The sequence below is a fragment of the Perna viridis genome, chromosome 1 (assembly GCF_037379345.1).
Source record: "Perna viridis isolate PV_CMFRI_1.1 ecotype Kerala chromosome 1, ASM3737934v1, whole genome shotgun sequence".
Taxonomy (NCBI): Eukaryota; Metazoa; Mollusca; class Bivalvia; order Mytilida; family Mytilidae; genus Perna; species Perna viridis.
Window position 1 is genome coordinate 18,428,522 of NC_142445.1, and position 25,555 is coordinate 18,454,076.

At 32.6% G+C, this 25,555-nt stretch overlaps 1 protein-coding gene across 7 annotated transcripts in view; it reads left to right on the forward strand.

The window, feature by feature from the left end:
• Positions 1–25,555, forward strand: part of LOC148627579 (filamin-C-like) — a 67,338-nt gene continuing 41,783 nt past the window's right edge. For 6 of the 7 annotated variants that reach the window (XM_088575305.1, XM_088575356.1, XM_088575322.1 and 3 more), the window contains exons 1-7: positions 1–137; positions 3,821–4,297; positions 19,746–19,997; positions 21,183–21,280; positions 22,895–23,161; positions 24,517–24,594; positions 25,039–25,201. In XM_088575305.1, coding sequence (XP_088431431.1) covers positions 3,958–4,297; positions 19,746–19,997; positions 21,183–21,280; positions 22,895–23,161; positions 24,517–24,594; positions 25,039–25,201 — 1,198 coding nt within the window. In that variant the 5' untranslated portion in view covers positions 1–137; positions 3,821–3,957. Of the gene's footprint in view, positions 138–3,820; positions 4,298–19,745; positions 20,063–21,182; positions 21,281–22,894; positions 23,162–24,516; positions 24,595–25,038; positions 25,202–25,555 lie in introns of all 7 variants that reach the window. The other variant, XM_088575350.1, reaches the window with a different exon arrangement.

Here is a 25,555-nt window from a genome sequence, read left to right on the forward strand (position 1 = left end):
GTTGAAAATTTGTGTGTGGTGAGAGACAAACCGACTTGGTACAATAACATCTCCCTTTTCCTTGTCATCTCTTGGAGTAGGACAGGGCTGTATTCTGACCACCGGAACTAAGTTTCGGACTAGCTATTCTGACAAAAGTAAGTTTATTTAATCGTTTTAAGATACACACGATTTAAAGATTAAACTTTTTTTTTTATTTTTCTCGTCTCCTTAATTTGACGTCAGGTGGTCGTTATCGTCGACAATCACATATAAACAACTATCGATTTGTCATCGGTTATCGGAATGGGACTATACCCGAGCCTGATCTGAGAACAAATTTTGTTTTATTTTGTCTTATCTGTGAGAATATTTTAAAACAACTTTTAACAAGACTATCAAACTGTTTGTAATCCGACATTTGAGACAAGTATTTTCAGGAAATGGAAGTGTTACATGCATTGTAAGTGTTACTCCTTAAAATAATTTGATGAGAAGAATTTCTGTCGATGCTTACTGAATATCAAGATTTCCTCCTGTTAAAAGTAAAAAAAGAAGCGACGAAAATTTCTGTTGACATTTGTAGAGGTTAATATTTTATATGCTCACTACAAGCTAACAGAAATAGAGAAAGTAACAAACTTGACTTGTCAGTATTTTACATAATGACGTGTGCTCTCTCTGAATTAATTCATTAAGTTATTCATATCAAACACAATACGCCAGCAGTGAGCTTGCCAATAACCAACAGCAATAAGGATCAGTACCGCTATATTAGGTTGACAGTATAGAATGACAGATTGACGTTCACAAATCAAACAGAGTTATCACTCTTTTCCCGCAAAACGTCAAAGGTGTGATAATCGGCTCTTCTTTTATTGAGTATACGGACCAGGGCCGTAGCCAGGCTTTCTGAACAAGGGGAGGGGTTGCGAACTGATCACTGATAGGCAATTTTACTTGGTTATCTGGTAGGATTTCTCTTTAATTACTGGGTAAGATGTAAATCAATTTTTATTTTGTTTTTTTTTTTAATAAGGGGGTGGGGGGGGGGGGAGTGTGCTATCGCACCCGTCGCACCCCCTGGCTACGGCCCTGTGGACTCATAACACAGCTCAACGTGAACACGGGGATAATATTTTATGCCGAATGTCGAACTTAAGCAGTAAATTGACATTTTGAAAGTACCAAACTGAAAGAACTCACTGATAAGAGATTTTTGTATACATAAATACAGCAGGTGCCTGCTTTTCATCAGATAACACGAGATTTTCTGACACACGCATCACGAACTGCAATGTCATACTTTGTATGTCTTACTAGTATTTTCTGAGATACCATTTAAAACAGTCTGTCGGTATGGTTTATTTTTAACTTCTCAGTCGTAGAAATATGTTTCTGACTTTGAGTGAATAAAAGATAAGGGACCCCGAGCTATGGATTTAGAACATATCTATACTTGAGATAACTATCTGGTAAGAAATAATATTAAAAAAATAGAAATAAAAATCCTCCCACCCGCACCATATTTTTTGTGATGGTTTGACGATAACCTACCATTTAGGTTTACTTGGCCTGATATCATTCGCCATTAACCATTGAGTCACCTCAAAAATCGACATTGTGAAAAAAAGAAGTGAATTTATAAATTAAAATCCAGTGTTAAGTTGACCTCTTGCCGGGTGGCACGAGCTTCCTCGTCGTTTGACCTCTTAGTGTGGCAAATAATTATGTAGACTACACAAGGTGAAATTATTGTTTCTATTAACAATGCCCAAGAAATTTGTCATTTAACTTAAATTTCTTGCATGTTCAATACATGTTTTGCGGTTAATCTGTCGAACACATGTATAATACAATCCCCTCAGATGCATGTTTGACATATTGTGTGGAAATACATGTACATTGCTGAGAATTGCCATCTTTCTGGTACTGTTGCGTTTGGATTTATCTCAGAAATACCAATTAACCCCATAGGTTACTGCCACTTTTGCGAAAAACAGTTTGCATTAGACATGTAATAAATGTCTACATTCGAAAGATTTTGCTGGTTCCACGAGGAGAGAGATGAACACATCCGTTGTTAGTAACTTATTTCAACTGTTTACAACTTTTTTTAAGCGAAATCCAGTCACCATTCGAAAACAACATACATAACTTACTGGGTCATTGATGATGACTGGGGGTTTTTACGGTCTTGACTATCCTTACGGATCTCGCACGACCGCCCCTTACGGGGATTCTGTAAATAAATGTCTGTTAGTAGTTGGAGGCAGCGGAGCCCAGCCTTCGGGATACCCGATCGAAGAACTCAGTCAGAGTATGGGGCTGGCATACTCCCAGACCCCACGTGGGTCCGAGAGCGTTTCCCCACTCTAAATGTTTGGGAGTACGTAAACGTGTAGAGTCGGGTCATTGAAACCATACACAGGTAACTTATAGTACAAATATGATACAATTTCAAATCTGACCAATGAAATGTTATCAAACACTAGCGGTTCCAGACTCCCGAAAAGGGGTGAAGGCTACAGTGATGTCCAGTGATTTTCTATTTGAACCTAACTTTATATTCTAAGAGTTAAGCTTCATTTTGCCTTTGTCAATTCTTACTAATACAGGTCAAACAGAAGTCCAATATATATTATTTCGGGTCTATGCCTGGATCTACGTACAGTATAAAATCAGGATTTAAATAATAATGTCCTCATATGCCCAGCTTTGATCATGACAATACCTTTTCAATAGGTAGATACATGTAATATAATCAGTTTCTTAAGTTATGTTTTAACAAGGGTCGGACCTTTTTGAACTGATTTTAAGTGAACTTAATTGTGTGATATTTTTTTCCACAGTGGCCATATTTAAAAAGAGCTAGGAGGGATGTGATCACGCCAAAGTAATACCCCGTCGCATTTTTGCGCCTATCCCAAGTCAGGAATTTCTGGCCTCTGCCTGTCTTGTTTAGTTTTTACATTCAATTTTCTTTTATGTTGCTGGAGTCTTTAAAAGTAACTTTTTCGCTGTACCTTTGTATAATGTTGTTTTTGGTCCAGCTGCAGCCTGTCCTGTGGTGTGATGGTTTCCTCGTCGTTCATTGATGACTCATGGGTGGCCTTGAGCTGACATTTTTCATTCCGATGGGGGTTGTTGTCTCTTTGACACATTCACTATATCCATTTTCGTTATATGTAACGAACTGTTCAAGGGGCGTACACAACCAACGGCTTTATTTTTTTTTATCAAAGAAATAGCTTTAACTCATTGTATTCCGGGTTTATTTTCCGTCGAAATTTTAGGGGGGAATGGAATGATGGAAAAATAAACAACAACCATACGAATTAAAAACCACTTAAAGATATGTCCTTGCGGAAATCTGTCGATGTAATCCAATTTATCACGCGTGGTACCAGTCAGGCGCACTACGTATAGTGTGTCCTCCCGTTTAACTGTTTTTCTAGTTTGTAATGAGGTAAGTTCTACTTTTAGAAAAAGTCTGCACGGTTTTCCAAATCAATGATAAATTGGCTTTAAGTTTTAACAAAATTAGATCACTTACCGTGGCCGGATTAGCGTGTATCCGACACTCGCGCGCACACATGAGCTCAATAGATTAAACCCAACAGTGATCCGTTTTGTTAGTTTGCATGAAAAATACAGAAACTATTATTGTCAATTTCAAATAACTACAGATGACAATTACATATATAAGTGCGATGTTAAGTGTTTTCCTCTGTGTTTTCATGCTTTACATACTTTAGTATTTAGCTGACCTTCCTTTTAGTACAAAACAATACGTGCTTGTACAAGTACTGATGTCAAATATTTTCTGTTCATTTCACAGGTTAGTCAGAAGTAGACAAGACCAGCATTAATTAGCGTAGACTGACCAGCAGGGAGCGAACACAGCGCCCACCAACAGCTTTTCTGAATTATTCATTTAAAACCACTCAAGCGTAAAACCACCTATATAAATCAACCATGGCCCAAAGCGAGGCACAATATTACGACGACGAGGAGGACGAAGAGATGCCTATGACGGAGAGAGATCTCGCTGATGATGCTCAGTGGAAATTAATCCAAAAAAACACCTTTACAAGATGGGCAAATGAGCATCTTAAAACCGTTAATAAAGGAATTGCTGATTTAGAAACCGATCTTTCTGATGGATTAAGATTAATAGCTCTGGTTGAAGTTTTATCCGGCAAAAAATTCAAACATGTCAACAGAAGACCCAACTTCAGGACCCAAAAATTAGAGAATGTCACCAGAGTTTTAGAGTTTTTAGAGAGAGATGAAGGCATTAGGATTGTAAATATAGGTAAGGGGAAGTTTTTGTTTATTTTTGCATGTTTGCCGGTAAATCAGTTAAGCATTGACACACCTGTATTTTCGTTTGTGATTGACTGAGTCAAAGTGAAACTAGGATATATTTAGAACTGTTCGCACCTGCTCGACCTGGGCTAATTGGGTAAAGTACTACTGTAATAAAAGGCACACTAAAACAAAATATAAACATTATTTAATGACTTAATGACACACGCAGGTTTCTACCTGTAATCACGTCATACATGACGAATTGTTATTGTTTACCTGTATTATAAAGGTGTGCATGTCTTTCCAATACACATAATTGGGAATGTGCTGATGATGAGAGTTATAAAATTATAAACAATTTTCAATTCACTATACACTTACAAGCTAGTTGTTAACATCAACAACAAAAATAACACTTGGACATTTTCATGAAATATTTAAATTGTGAAATAATATGAGATTGTCAGTGTACTGGAAAAGTTTAATTTTAATTGTAACATTCAAAGCAATCATTCAATTTGCATATACATGTACATGTATATTGTAACTATATATTTATTAAGTTAATGACTCCTAGTTTAGAAACTTGTACATAAGATCTACATTGTTTATGTACTAGTTTCTAAACAAGGATTGAAAGAAAGTGTTATGCTTAAATCAAAAGATTTGCATTGAATACACCAATACTTAAACTATTTAATATCAATTCAATAACTGTCCCTTTAGACCCCAGCCCAGTGTGAAATTCATTTTATTGGAATTTAATTTAATTTTGAAAATTATCTGTTACCTGTTAAAAATCTGGAGATAAAAGGAAATAAATCACTTGTACCTAATAATTTGTTGCCTGTCTGACAATGAAGTCTACCTACCAACCTAACCTACTGTTAGGGATGAGATCAATCCGTAGGAAATCAGTATTTAAATTTAGATGGAGCATTAGATCTATGATACCCCACAACACAAGTACATTAAAATACCATAAAACTCCATGAATTATTTAAAGGGGTGTTACTACATGTAATAGACTTTTTGTATCTAAGTTCTGATTGAAAGAATAGTGTATGCCCTAACTTGGAATTATACAGCTGTCAAACTTTCTACCTGATACCGTGACAGAGCTCCATGTTCATGGCAAGGTCTCGCCTAGTCTTACACCTTTTATCAAAATAAGATAAATCAGAGCTCTTTTATAGTGTATTGTTATTTTAGCCCTGAACATGCCAGTTTTATATGATCTGGTTGCAATTCTGTCCGGTGATATAAAAATACAAAATTCTTTTCTTTATTCATTCAAATTTCTGATTCAGAATTTAAAACCCTCCTTAACTCAATACAGTAAGAAGCTGTATAAATATCTGTTCACCTGTGAGTCAGATTTTCATTTCGAAAGTAAAATGATTTGTGTAAAATGATATGGAGACCTTTGTCATCAGGGTCAACTAATATACCATTTGTAAAGGTTACTTTACATTTGACATTAATATTTTTGGAGAATTTGATATTTATTCTGACTTGGTACATGTACATGTTCAGGATTTGACTCAAGCTAGTACTCTAAAACAGAGAAAAGAGTTAGAAGTGTGTAATTATCTGTTTTCCTGTACCAGTTTTTAGGATTCTTGGTGCTCTTATTCTTCATGAAACTTAGAATGGTTTTAATCAAGTCTTCAAAATATATTTTTTTCTAAGATCAAAGATTGAAGCATATTAAAAATTCTTGTAAATGTATTTAAATTTATGAGCTGAATCACTTAACAGGCCCGAATTTACAATGGTACATGCATAAACATTTTTACATTTGTGGTTCATAGACAATCTTGGGAGGTAGGGCAATTGAGTTGTAAAGCTGTTGGATTTTTAGCCCTCTAGTAAATGTTAGTTCCCCTGGCAATATTTTGTATCGATTACACATAGGTGTCTTACAGAGGTAAAAGTAAAGAAAAATTCCAACTTTTTGCAGTGTAATTATGTTTTATCTTCTGAGAATTAAGATGTCTCTAAAAACCTCATGACGTCTTCATGGGAATTGTTTTTTGCATCCTGTGTTTTATGTAGCATCATAGATAAATATTTAAAATTGCCTTGAAAAACAATACATGGAAGATATGGTGTATGTAATGTTGCTTCTAATACTCCATAAATTTGAAGGAGATAAGTGCAGTCATAAGTGTTTGTGTTCAGACTTTTGTATTAAGATACTTAGGTCTCATATCATGGTGCAGGATGCTTGAATAATAATCGGTAACATAAAAAAATGTTACATACTGACTAGGATGATCTAAAAACTACTGTAAGCTTTTTGAGTTGCATACCATTAAAATTTGGTCTTATAAGCAAACCTAGAGTGGCAGACCAGGGGGAAGGGGAGATGATGAGGACTTGGCACACCCTTTGAATTTTGTTAATTTGGGGCAAGATTTTGATTGCCATCATATTACTCAACAGATTGATTTTGAATAAGTCCAATGCAATATTTTTTAACAGCTTTGTTACTGGCACATTCCTCCATACTCAATAATTTCTGAGTAAATGGGAATCTTAATCACTCAGGTAGAAAATCATATCCATTTACGTATCTGCCATAAAAATCTGTTACTGAAATTGAAAATCTATCTTTATATGATACTGTTTATGGTAAAAAGCATCACAAATACATTAATGTCAAATACATACATCCAGGTCAGAGTTTATTCATAAAAAAATCTATTGTTAGGTCAACAGAAAGTGAAAGAACAAAGGATTGGAAAAGTTGTAGATGGGAGGGTAAAATTAAAAAAAAACATTAACAGAGCACTTATAGAATTTATATTCAAAATATTTTTGTTCAGTCATTGGAAGATTTGGGGACAGGTTAACTGCAGTCAAAGCAATATATGGAATTATATCCCACTCTGATATTTGTGTTTCTGTCATGAGTATGAAAATAACCAGGAGAGCAGTAGCAAAGAAGCTTTTTTGGTTTTAAAAGACAGTGACATAGATAACATTGGTAGCAATGAAATTCTACTTTGGTTAATTCTGTAGAATAGTGTTAACCTTAGAATTACTTGATGTTATGAACATAATGCCAGGGGCCTTGTATACAGTTCTTACATTGGTACCTAAGGTCTTTTAATAAATGAATAGTTTATTAGGTCTAAATGACATCACACATGGTTTTACTGACCATTTATAGTTTGTAATGACACCTAACAGACCATCTAATTGTCACAGTATCACTTCTGGCCTGATCACTTACTAGGATTATTCCAAAGGTGAATGATTTGGTTTATTACCAGGAACATTATCATAAACAAGGAATATACCTGTACATGTAGTGAGAAATATCAATGGTCATTTGTTTTTTTTTACTTCAGTGTTTTATATGTGCTTTAGAACAAACTCCTAGAACTCCCAATGGTAGCCCAGGTTCAGTAGGAAGTAAATGCTTGGTTATGGTATATGTTCTGATTTAGATCCCTAAGGACCATGACCCATGTCAAGCTGTAGCCTACTTAGACTGCATGATCTTCAACATTTCTCTCCTTTTTCTCTCTTTTGCTGATTGAAAATTGAGTGCTGAAGAGAGACCTACATGTATTATGGCTACAGCTGTCCCTTGGGTATGAGTAACTACTTCAGTACTAGTTGATTACATTATTTATAGAGTGTGTATAGTAATTAATTAATGTAATGTATAATTGAACTCCATATGGTATAAATCTGTTAATCATTGTCTTGTTGTGAATTAAAAACAGTCGGGTATGCTTCATCAATTGATGGGTCAATATAATCAGCTGGAATAAACCCATGTGTTTCCTTATTGTTGAATGTAGCATATTTACTGTCTATGACCTAAATAGCAATTACATGTACATTCACAGTGCTTATTTGGTTAGCTCAGATTAGCTTATTAGCTTTTCCCAGATAGCCTTGTGATTTCACCACTGTATTTAATGCACATCTGTTTATAACCCGGGAGTAATTGCATCTTTTATGTACAGGTTCAAACTTAAAAAAATGATAAGTAAATCCAATGTCTGAAAACCTGCATTCTTTGTAAAAGTGCTTAAGGATTCTAGGTTGACCTTCAGCTTTACATCTTAACTGGGACTTGATAAAAGACCTCTATTCCAGCCATAGGTCTCTTTTGCATGTACTCACAAGTAACTTTTTTCAAGTATTTTGAAAAAATAATACATGTAGATAACCTACCCTTAGATCTCAATGTTAATTTCATGCACTCATTAGTCAATTACAATCAAAGTAGGAAATACCATCAGTAAACATCAACATGACTTTGGCTTTATTTGTTCAGTATTTATTTTCACACTCCTGTTATTTGTCTTGTTCCTTGATTCAGTATTAATCTCTAACAAGTGGTCTAAAGTACTTGGTCAGTTTTGGTGAATGAAGTTTCTATTTTAGAGTTTTAATAGGATTATTCAGGCTTTTAGTCAGGATATGTTCTGTATTGTTAGGTGATAATACATGTATTACAAATTGTTTATATCAGCCTGGATAGTTGACTGAAAGGAGTAAGTAGTGAAGGTCACAATGACAAAAAGGCCAAACTACTAAGTCTGTCCCTAAGCTCACCAGTGGTTGGTACTACATGTGCTACAGTGAACATACACTGACACTAGATCAAATGGGTTAACTATATAAGAGGGATTTGTCGCTTTACTTCAGTTTTGTAGATGCATAAACAAGAATTTACCTTGACTGGAAAAATGGATACTACTTTAGCAAATAAAAATGTCTCTCCTATGATCGGACTTCAATTCAAGGTCAGCCATAAGATACATTGTATTGAAAAGTTATGAAAAGAACGAATAACAGTCCTGCTGAGAAAATTTAACAAAACTTTAAAACCATGTTATAAATTTTATTCTTGTGTATCCATAGCATATTACATAAATTATATGGTAGGTTTTTCTAGTTACATCAGAGATGGCCAGTTCATTTGTTACCTTATAATTATACCTGTGGTGACAACAATACAATCACATGAGGCAGAAGTCTGGGGCCGGTAGTGTAAAACAGCAGTTAAATGTCCTTGACATTCATATCGTGCTTTAGAATTTTGTTTGGAATATCTGACCTTCACATGTTACACACCCAAATCTGTTTGTTACATTACTGCATATGGTTGCAGTGGAAATGAATTGTAGGTCTTTTTCTGTCTAGAAAGAGCATTGCCTGTTTTTTGAATTTGTACTGAAGATTCTGGGTCAAATAGTGATTTTATTTATTTATCAAATATTCTTGGATAAGTTTTGGATGATTTTTAAAAATATTCTTTGCCAAGAGAAACCTCTGGAACCCACCCTTTTGTTGGGAATTTTAGTTAATTTTATGCAAAGTTTTGGCAAAAACATGCAAATCCTCCTTTTATAAAAAAAAAATGGCTTAAAGACATATTTACATTAACTTGTATTTCATGTGTTAGCGATACTATAGGAAAGTAGTTGAGAATTTTGATTTCTTTGGAATTAACTTTTCAATAACTTACTAAAGTGCAGAGGACCAACAAAAAAGAAGGTAATGAATTCTATGAAACAGGAATTCAGTTTAAAATTTAGGTCACTGTCCTTGTATTTAGATGTTACTTACCAGTATTATGTTTTGGAACACTAAATTGGAAAATTTAAATAGTTTTCTATAAATATTACCTAACCCATAGGCATGTTTGAATATACATGTATGTATTTTCTATTAAACAAGAAAATTACATTTCATTTTTACAGGTAAATTTTCAGCAATTTTTCAATTTAATTTATTGGTGACAAGCTCATACCATACCTATTGGTAAATTATGTACGCTTTTGCACACCTGTACATCCAATGTAAACTATATCATTCATGTCTCCCAGTTACCCAACCATGCAATTACCAAATATGGCATTAAAACCACTATACTACAAGATATCAATGTGGTCTACCTAGGCTTGGCATCTGACAAGTTTTGAGTGGCTAGAAAATTTGCTTATATAACTTTTATAAGAAAGGGATTTTTTTCTTTTGGATTTTGTGAGGATATTGAACAGCTTAAATTGAAAAGAGGGGCAAGGATATTACAATGCAATGATAAACAGAGCATCACTGTTAACATCAAGGACTTTAAAGATGACATCGGTTTTGTCAGATTATAATAAAAAAATTCTTGTATAGGTTTGCAAAACAAATGTAGATACATGTACATGCAATTATACATTCTGTCATTAAAGTAGATTATATAAACAAGCTCCAAGTTTCTTTCTGTTTCTGCAAAAGGTTTTGCTTCTGTCAAGTGTCATTTCATGCTTGATACTAAAAATCAAATCCTTCAGTTTGCTATGTATCAAATGTACCCAGAAGTTCTATTTTGTTTTCCAAGGTCATCAATTGACAATTTTGATGCTCATCCATTCAAATAAAGCCCACTGGGTGTAGACCATAGATCTACAGTGTGTATCATGCATCATTATGTAGCATCTGTGTTACCTAGATATAATCTTCAATTTCACCTTTATACATGTACTTATATTAAATGAATCAAGGAAATTTCAATTTGACCAGAATAATTCTTACCTTTACAACCTTTTAATCTTTGAGTTATCAAAGTGATTGTTTGGTGATATGAGATACAGTCCTGCTAGTTTATTTACTCTGTTTTTCTGACTGTCATAATTGAAGAAGGGACTTTATATTTATGCCAAAAAGTATGATTCATTGTTTACACTTGATACATAAAAAAGAGATGTATCAGATGTGCTGTTTTTTGTGGGTCTTAAGTTTAATCTTTTCTATGCTTATGTTTGAAAAAAAAAACTCCTTATAAGCTTTCCTTGTTATTTTATTATGGTATATGTACTTCTCAATTGCTGAACCTTCCTGTAACTCTAGACATGTGACATGTTGCTATCTAATACTATGTACATGTATCTATCAAAAACATATAACCTTTATCCTTCTGTAATGCTAAATATTTGCAAATTTAGTTCTTGTAATGTTTTTTTTATATTACAGAAAGACTTGGGCAAGGTTTCTATAACCCTTGAAAGTTGCCAAAATATGAATGCTTCATTTGTGATCATAATGGTTAATTTGATATATATCAAAACCTTGTTCTGTGGTTGAATGAAATTAGACTTAATTTGAAACTGATTAAAAGCCCACCCAACATGAGTGAAATAGTGATCACTATGGGGAATGTCATGTTCACTGACAACATAAATATACCAGTGAAATACCATTGCTTTCAAAAACATGTACATGTATTTCGGGTTTCTTTAAATCTGACTTTAGATAGTCATGTCTCATTTAAACTTGATTATATGGAGCTTTAATTCCATTTCTCTTCCAACAAATTCTATCTTTCTTTCATTATACAATTCAAAATATTTTTGCAATTCTTTTCTACAGCAAATTTCATGGAATTGTAAGGCTGCATAACAATTTGATCGTCATCCATTAGCTAATCTCAATCTGTAGATGCTCACATCTTCTGCAGGTTTCTTTAATATATAAGTGTATGGTTTATCATTAAATCTGACATGCTTGTTGGTTAAATGAGAAATTTTACTGAATGATTAGGTATACTTTAAATTGATTAATAGGCAAACAAATGGGTTCATTGAACAGTATATCTCAGAAATTTGTAGACTAAACATGACCTTATAATGTATACATGAGTAAGTAAATGATTGTGTCAACACATAATTAATGGATGTTTTCAGCATGTTTAAGAGCTTTAATATTTCAATAAGAAATTTACATACAAAATAGAAAGAACAAAGGCTACAGAGCAAAACAGAACAAAATAATTTTACACTTGGTCACAATTTTTATGCTAATGCACCCAAAGAAAATTTATTTGTGTAAGGGAGGTTACTCTCTATTCCTACATAGAAGTATTCAACACCGATAACTGAACTCGGTATTCAACCTTGAGACTTCTGGCAGGGCACCAGATCAGTTTTTTGATCGGCAATTGTTTGTTATGTTTTCTTCTTGGCAATGAAGTTTCATCATCATCACAGCATTCTTCATCACTGATGACTTCTATAGGCTGCAGGATCATGCCTTGTAACTACCTAAACTTATAATTACATTTGATTATAATGAGGATGAACAAGTATTCTGTACATGTGCCTATCTCTTTTTGATGAAGAATCAGTTTTACTGCTGTATCAGATTATACCTTTGTGGTATACTTTTTGCTTGATGTCTTGCTGTGTAGTACAGTAATGGATTGTTATATGTATTTTTGTAAGAGGCTGGTGAAACAATTATCTGCAGATCTTGTCTATTTTACATATTGCTGTTTCGATCTTCCCTGTTATTGGCTATGGTTCTGTTTCATGATATAACAGTATTATATTCTTAGTTTTCATAACAACATTTGAATACCTCTTTATAGTCAATCTCGTCATATAGTTGCATTTTTGGGTTAGGAAAACTAATTATGAAATGGCGTGAAAAGCAAATATCTGTTTTAAAATTCACAAGTATTTTATCTCTGAAGTTTTTGAGTTTCGAAGGGTCATATTCAAGTTTGCTTAGGTATCAAAGATTGAAATTCATGCAGATTTAACTTGCGTGGGCTTAAACTGATAAATCAACTTTTTTGCACTCCACCTAGTTATGGTTATAACTAATGGTATGTCATAGCCACGTTTTATAAATTTAATGCATTTCTGATCATTCTGTTTACTTATTGGATTTAAGTACATAAAACAGACCAGATTTTTTACAGATGATACAAATCTTTGAGATTCCATATTCATGTGGAAATTTACATTTAGTATTTAGATTTTTGTGTAAAAAATCAGATGGTTCATTGAATGTGTTTTTATCTTAATCTATGATTTATGAGGTTCTGAAGATAAAGGTTAAGGTCATTCTAATACCTGTGCTCAAAAGGAAGAATTAAACTAAAGAAAAGGTCTTTTGATATAGTTCAAGTACTTGTATGGAGTTTATACACTGCTCATAAATAAGTTTCAATTTGTTTAAGATGCGTATGATAGTACTCAGTTGATTTTGTTGAATTTTGGAATAACTGCATTTTCAAAGGAAAACTGAGTACCTATAAACAATACTGGTAATGCACACAGAACTCATTAATTGAAAAAAGTTGCAATTCAAATTTTTGCTTATGCCTTCTAACTGTTTCATATTTATAGTGCCCTAATATTGAGGACCATCTGGACTTGGCTTTACCTGTAAAATACTCCAAAATGAGCTTCTTCAATATGGATTTAATAGCTTTCTGGTACACAAGCACTTTTGAAATGCATATATAACATTGCTTAAACATTGTATTCGTGAGTCCATTAAATTTTGCACTTTAGTTATTTTTTTGTTTGTTTGTATGATCACCTTTTTCAAGCATATTTATCTTGCATTGGTTTTGTTTTTGGAATTCTGCTTTTAAATAAGTGTTCTAATATATTTCATGAATTTGAATGTATCACATATTTTGACATTCTTACAATAAAACTGCCATATCCCAAAGAATTTTACTGTGGTTATTGATAGTACAGAGATCTATTTTAATCTTAGAATGGGGAAGGTTTGATATTTTACAAGGTGTTGTCAGTTTCACTTTACTGATACATGGCTTATATACATTCTTACATGTTTATTTAACTCTCGCCCAGATGTAAAGCCCTGTAGCTGTTGTCTATTATCAATGTGCCCTTATAATAATGCTTTGAAGTGCAAAAAATATCAGATATAAATAAAAATTTAATTGTTATTGGTTTAATCATAGATGTATAACCTTTTCATCTATGGTTTAATTTTAGGAAGGTATTAAATATATTCCATTCATTTCAAACAGATAAATTTTAAATTTAGCATGTTATTATACACATTGCTAGAAGAATTGTTCTAAAGATATTTTTACACAGTCATGTTAATAAACAAATTCCTCAAGCCTTAGCTATCTATCTTGGCTTTCGAAGGGTGTTTCTTGTGAGGGTCAATAGTTTACAAATTATCCTCAATGAATGACTAATTGTTATGTAAATGATGCTGCAGTATATCTGATCAGCAGTTTTCCTTTCTGTAGCCTATTCATAGCTTATAATGCTATCAGCACTTAATGAACAGTAATTGCATGACCAGGTAAAACCTCTCCTGCTGATTTACATGCATACCTTACAGTATTACTAATCACCACCCCACTGTCACAACTTATACCAATAGAAACTACCCAATATAATTACATCAAAAATAAACAGCTGACTGTTCAGTTTCAGTATGTTACCTTTGACCTCTGGCATTTTATTTCTACCATTTAAGGTAAATTTGGAGTTTAAACAGTGGCCATATTATTACACTGACGAGTTTGTGTACAGTGGGATTAGAATCGGTTTAAATTAAAATTTGACTATTTACTTGTGGTTTAGTATCTATTGCAGTCCTTGTTTTTGCACAGCATTATCTTATGATTATGGTAAACCTAGTTCACTAAAGGACAGAAAAACACTCTTGAAGTATTGCAATGTCTAGACTACCTTTGAAATCTAATGCTCTGCTTTGGTTGTCTGAAATATGAATGTGAATTGAGGTTAAGTGAGGTATATACGGCGTGCACATAGGGCATTAAGAACATGTGAAAAGGGGATATGGAGAAACAATAAACCATGAAGACAAATTGAAAACGCACATCATGTATGATAAGTTTTATGTTTTGACTGATTCTCAAAATATTAATGAAAACTGAGTTGGAATATCAAGAGGGTTGTACAAAAACATGAGAAAAAAAATTATTTGTTTGATAAGTTCTTTATAGTTCTTCTGTAGTTGCTATGTAATTCTCAGTAATTCGTAGGAGTTTTGTTCATGAATCTTGTTCTTAACAAACCATTGGTCTATATCATTGAGTCTTTTGTCTTGTTATAGGCTCAAAATCATTGCATAGTTTCTTAAAGTTTTCACCTTGCCACATATTAAAGTACATTCTTTGATAAAAAGGAGTTTATTCAGTGCTGGCAATTACCTCAGACAAAATACTTTGTGAATTAATCTCTGTTTTGACTAGAAGTGGGATAAATTAAAGCTAGTCCTACCCAACTTTGATATACTTTATAGTTAGTAATTTGACATGCAATTACATGCATTATCTGTTTTAACTTGTACATGTATTTTAGTAAAAAGAGCTTTATTCTCAATTGGTATATTTATAACTCAATAAAACATTGTATGGTAGCTCTGCTTTATTTAAGTGTTGGTAAAGATAAGGTTTGTATCAGCATAGAATACATTGTTTTCTATTCTAGCATTTCATTGTTTAATTAAATTACTATCTTGTTTTGATATTCTTGGATGTTCATTGTCAAAAGAGTATTTTTACACAATTTAATGCAGGGAGTTTTAATTAAAATAGAATTGACCGATTCTGTATGATTTCCCTTGAGTTACAGAGTAAACTTTTTTAAGTTGGTTGGTATGGTGCATTTGTATGAATGACTATAATTGTTTTCTGAACAAGCTTATTTTGTTCTTCTGAGTCACCTATGTGGACCATATTTCATAAGCTGATAAATCTATTACCAATTTTATCTATATATTTTCTATGGAATGAGTCAGGGGAAGTCACTCCAGTCCTTTACATGACTGTTTAGGTCTATGATCTTTAGTATACTGGGTTTTCACTGCTGATTCAATTCCAAATGTTTTTCACAGCTAACACTACTGTTATTCATAACCTGACAGATCTGATTGTAAAAATCCAAAACTGATATGATGCCACTTACGATCTGATATGAATTCAGTGATAAAGTCAAGAAAATTCAGATTTAATAGAGAGCAATGATTGATAAAGAAGGTAGTTTGTATAATTTCCTTCTCCAATTGATATTTCTATCTGCTTTAACCTTGTTCTTGATTGTTATTAGTCTAATAGGCTTCTCCTTTCACCTCCTTCAATTTCCTTAACTTTTAATGTTAATGTACATGTAGAGACTCCATTTGTAGCTCATTTCTTGTAAACAGCTGTTCAATAAAATGTTTCTATGTGTACAACTAGGAGTTCTCACCTGTGTAGAATTATCAGAACTCTTTGATGCAAAGAAAGAAAGAAATGAAAGTCAGAACAAAAATGCTGAATCTTAACTTTGTTTATGATTTATGTAATGGGTGAATGTGACTTATGTGTAAATTAAGTAACTTTTTACTTCCATCGTTTTTTTTTTCTTCAAGAAACATTGCAGCAATTATGAAAGCTATACTTTTGTGTCCTTAACAATTATATTACCAAGGGAATACATTTTGCAAAAAATCAGAATTGTTAAATAATTTAGAAGTTATGACGTCACAATACTTTGATCTAGAATGCCTCCATAACTTATGACTAATTTGAAAAGGACCACTGGTAGACTTGCTACAGTTATATTAGGTATTTGTGTTTAATTTGCAGTATGGTGGTTGGATAGTGAATAAATATTATAGCATTATTGCATAAGATTTTCCACATTGGCTTAGTTATTGGTCTGAGGCTAGCAATATTGGACTGAGGCGTAGCGAATATGGAAAACCTTACGCAATTATATTTTATTGACTGACTGGTTCAATATGCTAGGCCAATATGGATTTAAACCAATCCAATACAACGTATTGGACGATTAAATCCTGTATTGGATGGCTATACCGTATTGGCGCATTTTTGTATTTTGTATTGTATTGGCAGTTTTGATCATATTTAGGCCATTATTGGAACGTTAGTCAATTATTGATGGTACAATGTGATGTTATAAATATATTTCTTCTTCCAAGTCTATTGTTCTGATTCTAGCCTTTTAGGTGTGAACCATCAATAAAAAGTCCTAATGTAAAAATCTCATGAGCTGAGTATCAATCAGTTGACATGTTTTTGAGATCTAGAAAGTCCAAAAGAGACTTTGAGATTCAGGAGTAAATCATAGTCTGACAATGTTCACAATATTCCCTATAGTCATGAACTGTTTATTGTGTGGTAATCTTAATGGGAGTACAGTTCATGAGAGGGCAGATAATGAAAGTTAAAATACATGTACTTAAATGATGCATTCAGATAAGAAGTGATTGATCATCAGAAAATGTTCTGATCAGGCAGATTCCTGTGGAACTAATTAATTACTCATTCTGTAGGTACCGGTATGTTTTTATTGTAAACTGTTGATGTAAATAACGTGTATATGCACATTGTACACATAATCGCACATAATACGTCAGTGAAATTAGGGAAAGTGTCAAAATATTTGGAAATGAGTAATCTTTTTGTAGTAGTAAAATAAGTTGTTTGCCTTGATAAATGTGGGGGTGGTTGAGTTTAATATGCATAAAATTATTGATAAGAACTGTTGTAGTAGTATTTAGCTAGTGATATTTTTTTCTGGAATTTATAGAATGTGCTCAATGCTTTTGTGATTTAGATCAGAATTTATTTTTGAATTCAGTGTGGGAGTAGAGGAGATTAAAAAATAGATTTTATTGACATTACTGATTTAACCTGTTATTTGAGAAGTTCAGGAACTTTCAGATTTGTTTTGATGTATTTGATATCTTTAATCTTATGAAGGTGTAAAGAGATTCTCTGTCTGGTGCCTTCAGATAAGGACTGAAAAATCTCTTTCCCAGGTACAAATTGCACATAATATCATTTTGTGGTCTTGCCTATTTGAAAACATTTTTCATAGTACTTGGGACATGTGTTTACATTGTAATACAGTCAAAATTTTGTTAGTGTTTGTGGCCTGTTTATTTTGTTTTAACACATTGTTTTTGTATTTTTTATTGAATATTGAATTTCTTACAACCATAATAAACTGGTACTCCTTAAACCTGTACTGAACAAATCTCTTATTAAATTGGCTGATCTTGATGAGAGTTAGAATTATACAGTGTCAGAAAAAAATGCCCACTTGCTCATTAAATCTGGAAATGACTGGAAACTAAGATTTCCTCTGGACAAGGAAAAGATTTAGTCAAATAGGAGGAAACATGGAGAAAGGGATTGTGAATTTTGGAGCGAGATAAAATCACCTCAACTTTTCAACAGGGCAACTTACAGCAAAAATTATTTCTAACACTGTTACACTTCTAATACATACATCTTCTCTTTCAAACCTTTCTATATAAACCTTTAACACTGGATTGTAACAGAGGATATAGAAACCTAAAACTAAGGTCTGATCTTTGATATATGAATTGTTCAGTAGTAGGGCATGAAAAGGGATATCAAAGCATTTAAAACTTATCAATTATGTAAAAGTTTAGTGTTGCAAAGGTACATTTAAATTGTAACTGAAGAACATCCTATAGTAGAGTAGTAAGAACAAGAATTTGTGAAGGAGTATCTGGATATTTAAAAGGGAAGGTTCAAACCATTAGACCACAAATATTGTTTATTCTTATAGACTTTTTGGTAAACAATAAACAATAAATTGAGTCATAATTTAAATGTTTATGGAAGTACATGTACTTCCCAAGTACACTAGATGAACATAATCAAATATCTACTATACACCATAGTATCAAGAGTATAAATCACTAAACAAATACAAAATGTATAGATGTTTGCTAAGGTCAGTAGAGTAAGCTCCCCTTCTTGAAGCCCCAGGCTGATGCATGGTGCATTTGTATTCATAGTAGATTGATAGATTGTAATGAAATTCTGCTGGAATTATCTGAACTAGAAATTCATCTTTCCTGAGGCTTTGTAGATCTATCATAGATCATACTGTTTTAAATTGAATTGATGATATTTGTAATAGTTTTGTCAGCACTTGTCCCATTATTATTGTATTTTATGTAATATGTAAATTTATTCATATGTTCTGTGTTGTATGACATGTCGTAATATCCTTGGGTGGGGTACTTTACTGTAGTATGTGTAGTATGTAAAATGAATTACATTACTTACATTGTACATATTTGAACTGTGAATATAATTTGACTTTCATTCAAATCTTGAAGAATGTTTCAACAGGGAAAAACAAAACAAAACAATATACCAGTTGCTGGTAAATAGTATTTACTGGTACTGAAGACTTGGTTCTTTTTTGTTTATTTTGTTTATACAAACTCGTAGCTGCATTCTATTATTTCTTTGAGGTTTCCAAGGAGATCTTTGCTACCAAAAGAAAACACATACTTCTTACAAAATCAAGAAAGTTGATAAACATATGGCCTAACTCTTTACATAATGATATTTAATTACACTGTACATGTATGTTGTTATCACAGTAAAAAAAAATGCCACAACGAAGATTATCACCTTTTTCAGATTCTTGTACACTTGAACTATGTATCAAGTTTTTTTACCATGTTTTTTAAATTGTCTTTTAATTGTATATTTATATTGTTCTTTGTCTAATTTAACACATTTTGAATTATAGCTATATGTTGATGCAGCTGGAAATGTCACTGATCCATACTTTTGAAGTTTGTCTTTTGAATGACATTAAGACTTATCATTCATTTTATTTCCATTTCAGATTCTTCAGATATTGTAGATGGTAACTTGAAGCTGATCCTTGGTCTGATATGGACCCTCATTTTACATTACTCTATCTCCATGCCCATGTGGGAAGGAGAAGAACCAGGACCCAGTGAAGGTGGACCCACACCAAAACAGAGATTGCTCAACTGGGTACAGAGCAAGTGTCCAGAACTGCCCATTAAGAACTTTAACAATGATTGGAACGATGGTAAAGCCATCGGTGCTTTGGTTGATGCTGTTGGTCCAGGTAAGATATCACATCTTAGAATGATGGTAAAGCGATGGGTGCTTTGGTTGATGCTGTTGGTCCAGGTAAGATATGACATCTTAGAACGATGGTAATGCCATCAGTGCTTTGGTTGATGCTGTTGGTCCAGATAGATATCACATGTTTTAAAATGACATTGACAACACTCATTATGATGGATAAATATTAACTATAAGACCAATGAAAATGTTTACATTTGCCCATTTTTGTATTGGTTTATATTTGGCTTGAAATTTTTCTAGAAAACAAAAAATAGAAGATAGGGTCCACCAAATGATTGATTCTTTGAAATAAGTTAGGATTGAAAAAAAGGGTCCATCAAATGATTGATTCTTTGAAATGAGTTCGGATTGAAAAAAAGGGTCCATCAAATGCTTGATTCTTTGGAATATGAAAAAAGTTCGGATTGTAAAAATGGGTCCATTAAATGCTTGATTCTTTGAAATAAGTTAGGATTGAAGAAAAAAATAAACAACTTATTAGGTATCCCAAGGCTAATGCAGCTGAAGGAAATGTCAAACCTAAAAGGTCTTTGTATATTCCAAAACAGTTTTAGAAATTAATTAACCACATAAAAATGTACTGATAATATTAAAAATATTGCACTTAATTATCGTGAATCATCACCAATAAGTTTTTTTCTGTTATATCATGTTATGCACCCTTGGCATGAGATAGTAAATTGTTATGATTAATGCAAGCAAGACAAAAACACCCTTTACAGTAACCTTGAAATAATACAGTGGAAATATGTCGGTGAAAGTGAAACCAAGGGAGGTCATGTTTTTACCCTTGCTATACAAATATTACAAGCAGTATTTCAAAGAAATACTACTTCTATTTCTAAACATTTCGTTCATGGATATATTTACGAGTGATACCATCCCACACACTGAAAGTGTACTAAATCTTTTGTTATTAAGTATATGTCAAAAATACAGTGTATAGAAGGTGTATATGTTAACATTCATTCGTTATTTGAAGCTGAATCGGCTTTTTGGTCAAAATCTTTTATCTGTATTTACATGTTATCTTTATTTCTGTTTATAATTGATCATATTTCTATATCACAAACAGTGAGTCATCTTATGTCTGGTTAATTCCCTATGTATCATCCCTTTCTTATTACTATTCTACAAAGTAATATTATAATTCTGTATTCAGGTTTATGCCCAGACTGGGAAGACTGGAACCCTAAAGATGCCAAGAAAAATGCCAAAGAAGCTATGGATGCTGCTGAAAAATGGCTAGATATTCCACAGGTACAACACATTGTAACTTATCCACCATACCCCCAATATCTCATGGCTAGATATTCCACAGGTACAAAACATTGTATCCACCATACCCCCAATGTCTCATGGCTAGATTTTCCACAGGTACAAAGCATTGTATCATACCCCCAATATCTCATGGCTAGATATTCCACAGGTACAAAGCATTGTATCATACCCCAATATCTCATGGCTAGATATTCCACAGGTACAAAACATTGTATCCACCATACACCCAATATCTCATGGCTAGATATCCCACAGGTACAAAGGATTGTATCATACCCCCAATGTCTCATGGCTTGATATTCCACAAGTACAAAGCATTGTATCCACCATACCCCCAATATCTCAAATAGCCATATATGGAGAACATTCAGTTCTTGTATTCATTTGAGTCTTCAGTTTCTTTTTATCCTGAAATGTATTGAAAAAAATTGGAAAACAAAATCATTATATTACATGAAGAGTATCCTAAGTTTAAGGTGTAAAATATGGAGTAAATACAAATTATTCTATTCTAATCCACTAGTAACTTCTTTTTACATAGAGTTAATGACTTTTTTATTTAGCAAGTGTTTCTTTTCATTTGTTTTGTGTAATAGTAGCTGAGGTTTTTTCCGGTGCAGTCGGTATAGTTTCGCTTTTTTACCCTTTGACCTTAAAGATGCTCTTCCATGGAAACACAAGTCACCTGATCGCAATTCTGTTTCCTGATTGGCCAAATACTGATAACTTAGTTGTGTTAGAAAAAACTGTATCAAAAATTAAAATTGTGTGCCATGTGTTATTTCCCGAATGAAAATTATAAGTAAAAGGAACAAATTTTACTGTGTCGGCTATCTTTATTTTTAAAGATAGTACCGGTACTTGTTTTATTTTCAATTATGAAAAAAATGGAAAAAGTGCATCCAGGATCTTTTCTATCAGTTCATTGGTTTTTGCTTGAAAAAGAAAATAAAACGATTTTGCTACCTGTAGCCATTTATATGATTTGGCAAAATTAACATGGTGATAAGTTCAGGGTATATGGAATGTTTACTTCTAAAGGATAAAAAAAAACTACTGATTTATATAGCACTTCTCTTTTATAGTATCTATTCTGTTGATTACATGTTAAAGTTAGAAAGGTCATTAACAAAGGTCGTTTTTAAGTTCTGAGGTGTTGATTTTACTTATTCTCCCTTTTTTGTTGGTTAAATGTCAAATGTAGAATAAATGATACTTACTGTCTATGTAAACAATTTGGGACATCCTATAGTCTTTGTCTGTGTTTAAACAGTATAAAAAGACCATAAAGTCATTGAATAGTCCACAAGTCAAGTATTTGTGAAGTATTAGTAAAAATGGCGGATTTGAGTGAAGATGATGATAGATATTGTTCAGTGTTGGATAAGGAAAATTCAGTGGAGGTGAAAGTAAAAAATAAGATAACTTGTTCTTAAATGGAACATTATTTTTTTAACAGAATCTTAGCTTGTATAACTCTTGTGTGTTGATGTGTTTCGTATCAATCACTAGCATTCATCAGTCTTTTTCTTGTTCATCAAAGACATAAAGTGCTTAAATCTAACATTATTCAAGCTTTCTTTTAAATTGTAGCTCATCAAACCAGACGAAATGACCAACCCCAAGGTTGATGAACTGTCCATGATGACTTACCTGTCACAATTCCCCAAGGCCAAGCTAAAACCAGGAGCACCAGTCCGTCCAAAACTCAACCCAAACAGAGTCCGTGCTTATGGTCCAGGTCTGGAGCCCAAGGGTAACCAGGTTGGAGCACCAGCTAGATTTACTGTTGAAACTTTCTCAGCAGGTCAAGGTTCACTCGAGGTCAAAGTTTTGAACCCTAAAGGAGTAGCAGAACAGGTAATATAACCATCCATTCCTTAATAGGTCACTAATTCCTAGATTATCATTTGTCTTTGGAAAAAATTAGGGGGGAAGGGGGGTGTAGGCCGCTTGAAGGTAATTTCATGATTGGCACCAGTCCTTGAAATAAGGGGGGCAAGTATACCAGAAAATGCCAACCCAGTTATCAATGCCATGTCCAATCATTTCATTCAATTAAAGACTTTACCTGATAATGATATTTCCTGTTTCACATTGATTTACTGCACATAAACAGGTGCAGGTTATATATAGTTCAAAATTCTTAACTGATTTCATTGTAAATCAAGAAGAAATCTTAATGCAGAAATGTTGCAAAAATTTAGTGGAGGTATCTTGCCTTGTTTTATGGTTTGGATAGATGTTATCAATTTCAAACACCAGTAATTGTGAGGTCAACATTCATCTGCTGATAAAAAGATAGCATCATAACTCATAACTTTGAAAACTAAGATTTAATTTTTTTTTTAATAAAATATCTTTAAGGCAGTAGTTTCAATGATTTATAGAAGATTCAATCTGTTTAATGTTCATGCTATCAATATTCAGCACCTACACAAATAGTAATATAGGATATTATGACCTTCATAATATCTGAACATGGTGGTTGATAACTAACCAATACCTGGGAAATCGTAGCTTGTAGAAAAAATAATTTTACTTAATATTTCAACCTCTATTCAATTACTTTAAAACAACTTAATTTAGGAAAAACAAACTCCCAAAAAAACAACAAAACATAAAGTACTGTAAACATAATAATTTTCTTGGTTGCTAATTTTTGCAGATTCTGTCAAGTGAACATATTCGTAGGTGTCAGTTTTTACAGTTTCAAAATAACGATTAGTATTATATATTAAAAATCAATTTCTTGTGTACTATTTTTTTGCAGTTTTCTGTCCATCATGAAAATAGCAAGAATTAGTATGTTTACAGGAAACCACTCAATAATTTCATTTTATTATGGAATATTTGAAAGAATGTTAGAAGCAAGATCAAATACCTGGGAAATTCACTGGAATCTTAACATCTTAATAAGTATACATGAATCAAAACATCTATGAAAATACATTGGTACTTGATAGAGTGACACCTGCATAAACCAAACATGAATAATTCAAAAACCTGTTTAAACCAGAGACTTTTATATCAATTCATGTATACTTTTAATCTTGGTAAACTGAAGAACACCTGTCTAAACAGAACCTATTTATCCAAAAGGGTTCAGTTAAGACTACTATCACTTTTTTTGTTCAAGAAAAGCTTGCTGCTTAACATCACTGATCTGTATTATCACTTTGATGTTTTAACACATTGTATTATTTTATTTATAGTGTGAAGTAGTAGACAACAAAGACAGAAACATGACATACTCCTGTGTATATGTACCTAGTGTAGAAGGAGAATACAAGGTATTGTATTATTGTAATTTATGAAAAACATATAATTATCAAGTGGTAACTGTCCAGGTCATTTTAAATATATTTATATGATTTATCGTAAATGTTCAGGACATAATATAAGTTATTGATAGAATCTCTTAGTTTTTGTATTATGTATTCTTTTAACTTTACAACCAGGAATTGTCAGGTGTGTAAAATATGCCACAAGCTTAAACTTGCACTTTGCTTAAGGCTTCATGATCTACCCTAATGGAGATAACTGAATTGTTACAAAAGTACGAGTAATTGTCTTATTGTTTATTATTTAAGCTCTTTGACTTAGCAAGATTAATGTTCACAGAAAGATTTAGATTGAACGAATATGCATTCTGAAAATAACTTGTAATCAGCAAAAGGGAGATAACTCAATTTTTTCAGCTTTTTTTTCTGAATTTTACTTTTACTTTGTATCAGGTTATTATCAAATTTGGAGGTAAAGAAATCAGCAAGAGTCCATTCAAGGTCAGAGTAGAAGGTGCGGCTGGTGATGCTAATAAGGTCACAGCAGCTGGTCCTGGTATTGAAAAGACTGGAGTCGTTGCATCTAAGAGAACCTACTTCGAAGTTTTCACCAAAAGTATGTGTCTATATATGTCTTTTGTCTTCACGTGTTCTGATTTTTTATAGAATATTATTGAAATTTAGTTAATGAGGGAAGTTTGGAAAGTAAGTATTTGAAATATATTTTGATACTTGATTTTTTTTTATGCATTTATGATCCTTATTATGTCCCAGCTTGTGGGAACTTTGCAGGTGTATCTTAAGCTCTTATTTCAATTTATTCCACTTTATATTCCTTGGTTATTCTTTTGAAATGCCTGAATATACATATATTTCATCTTCGATCTTTAATATACAAAAACTGGACTCATTTTCTTTTGAAATAAAGTTGTTTTTTAGAATAGTTATATTTGATTGTTTGTAAAGATGT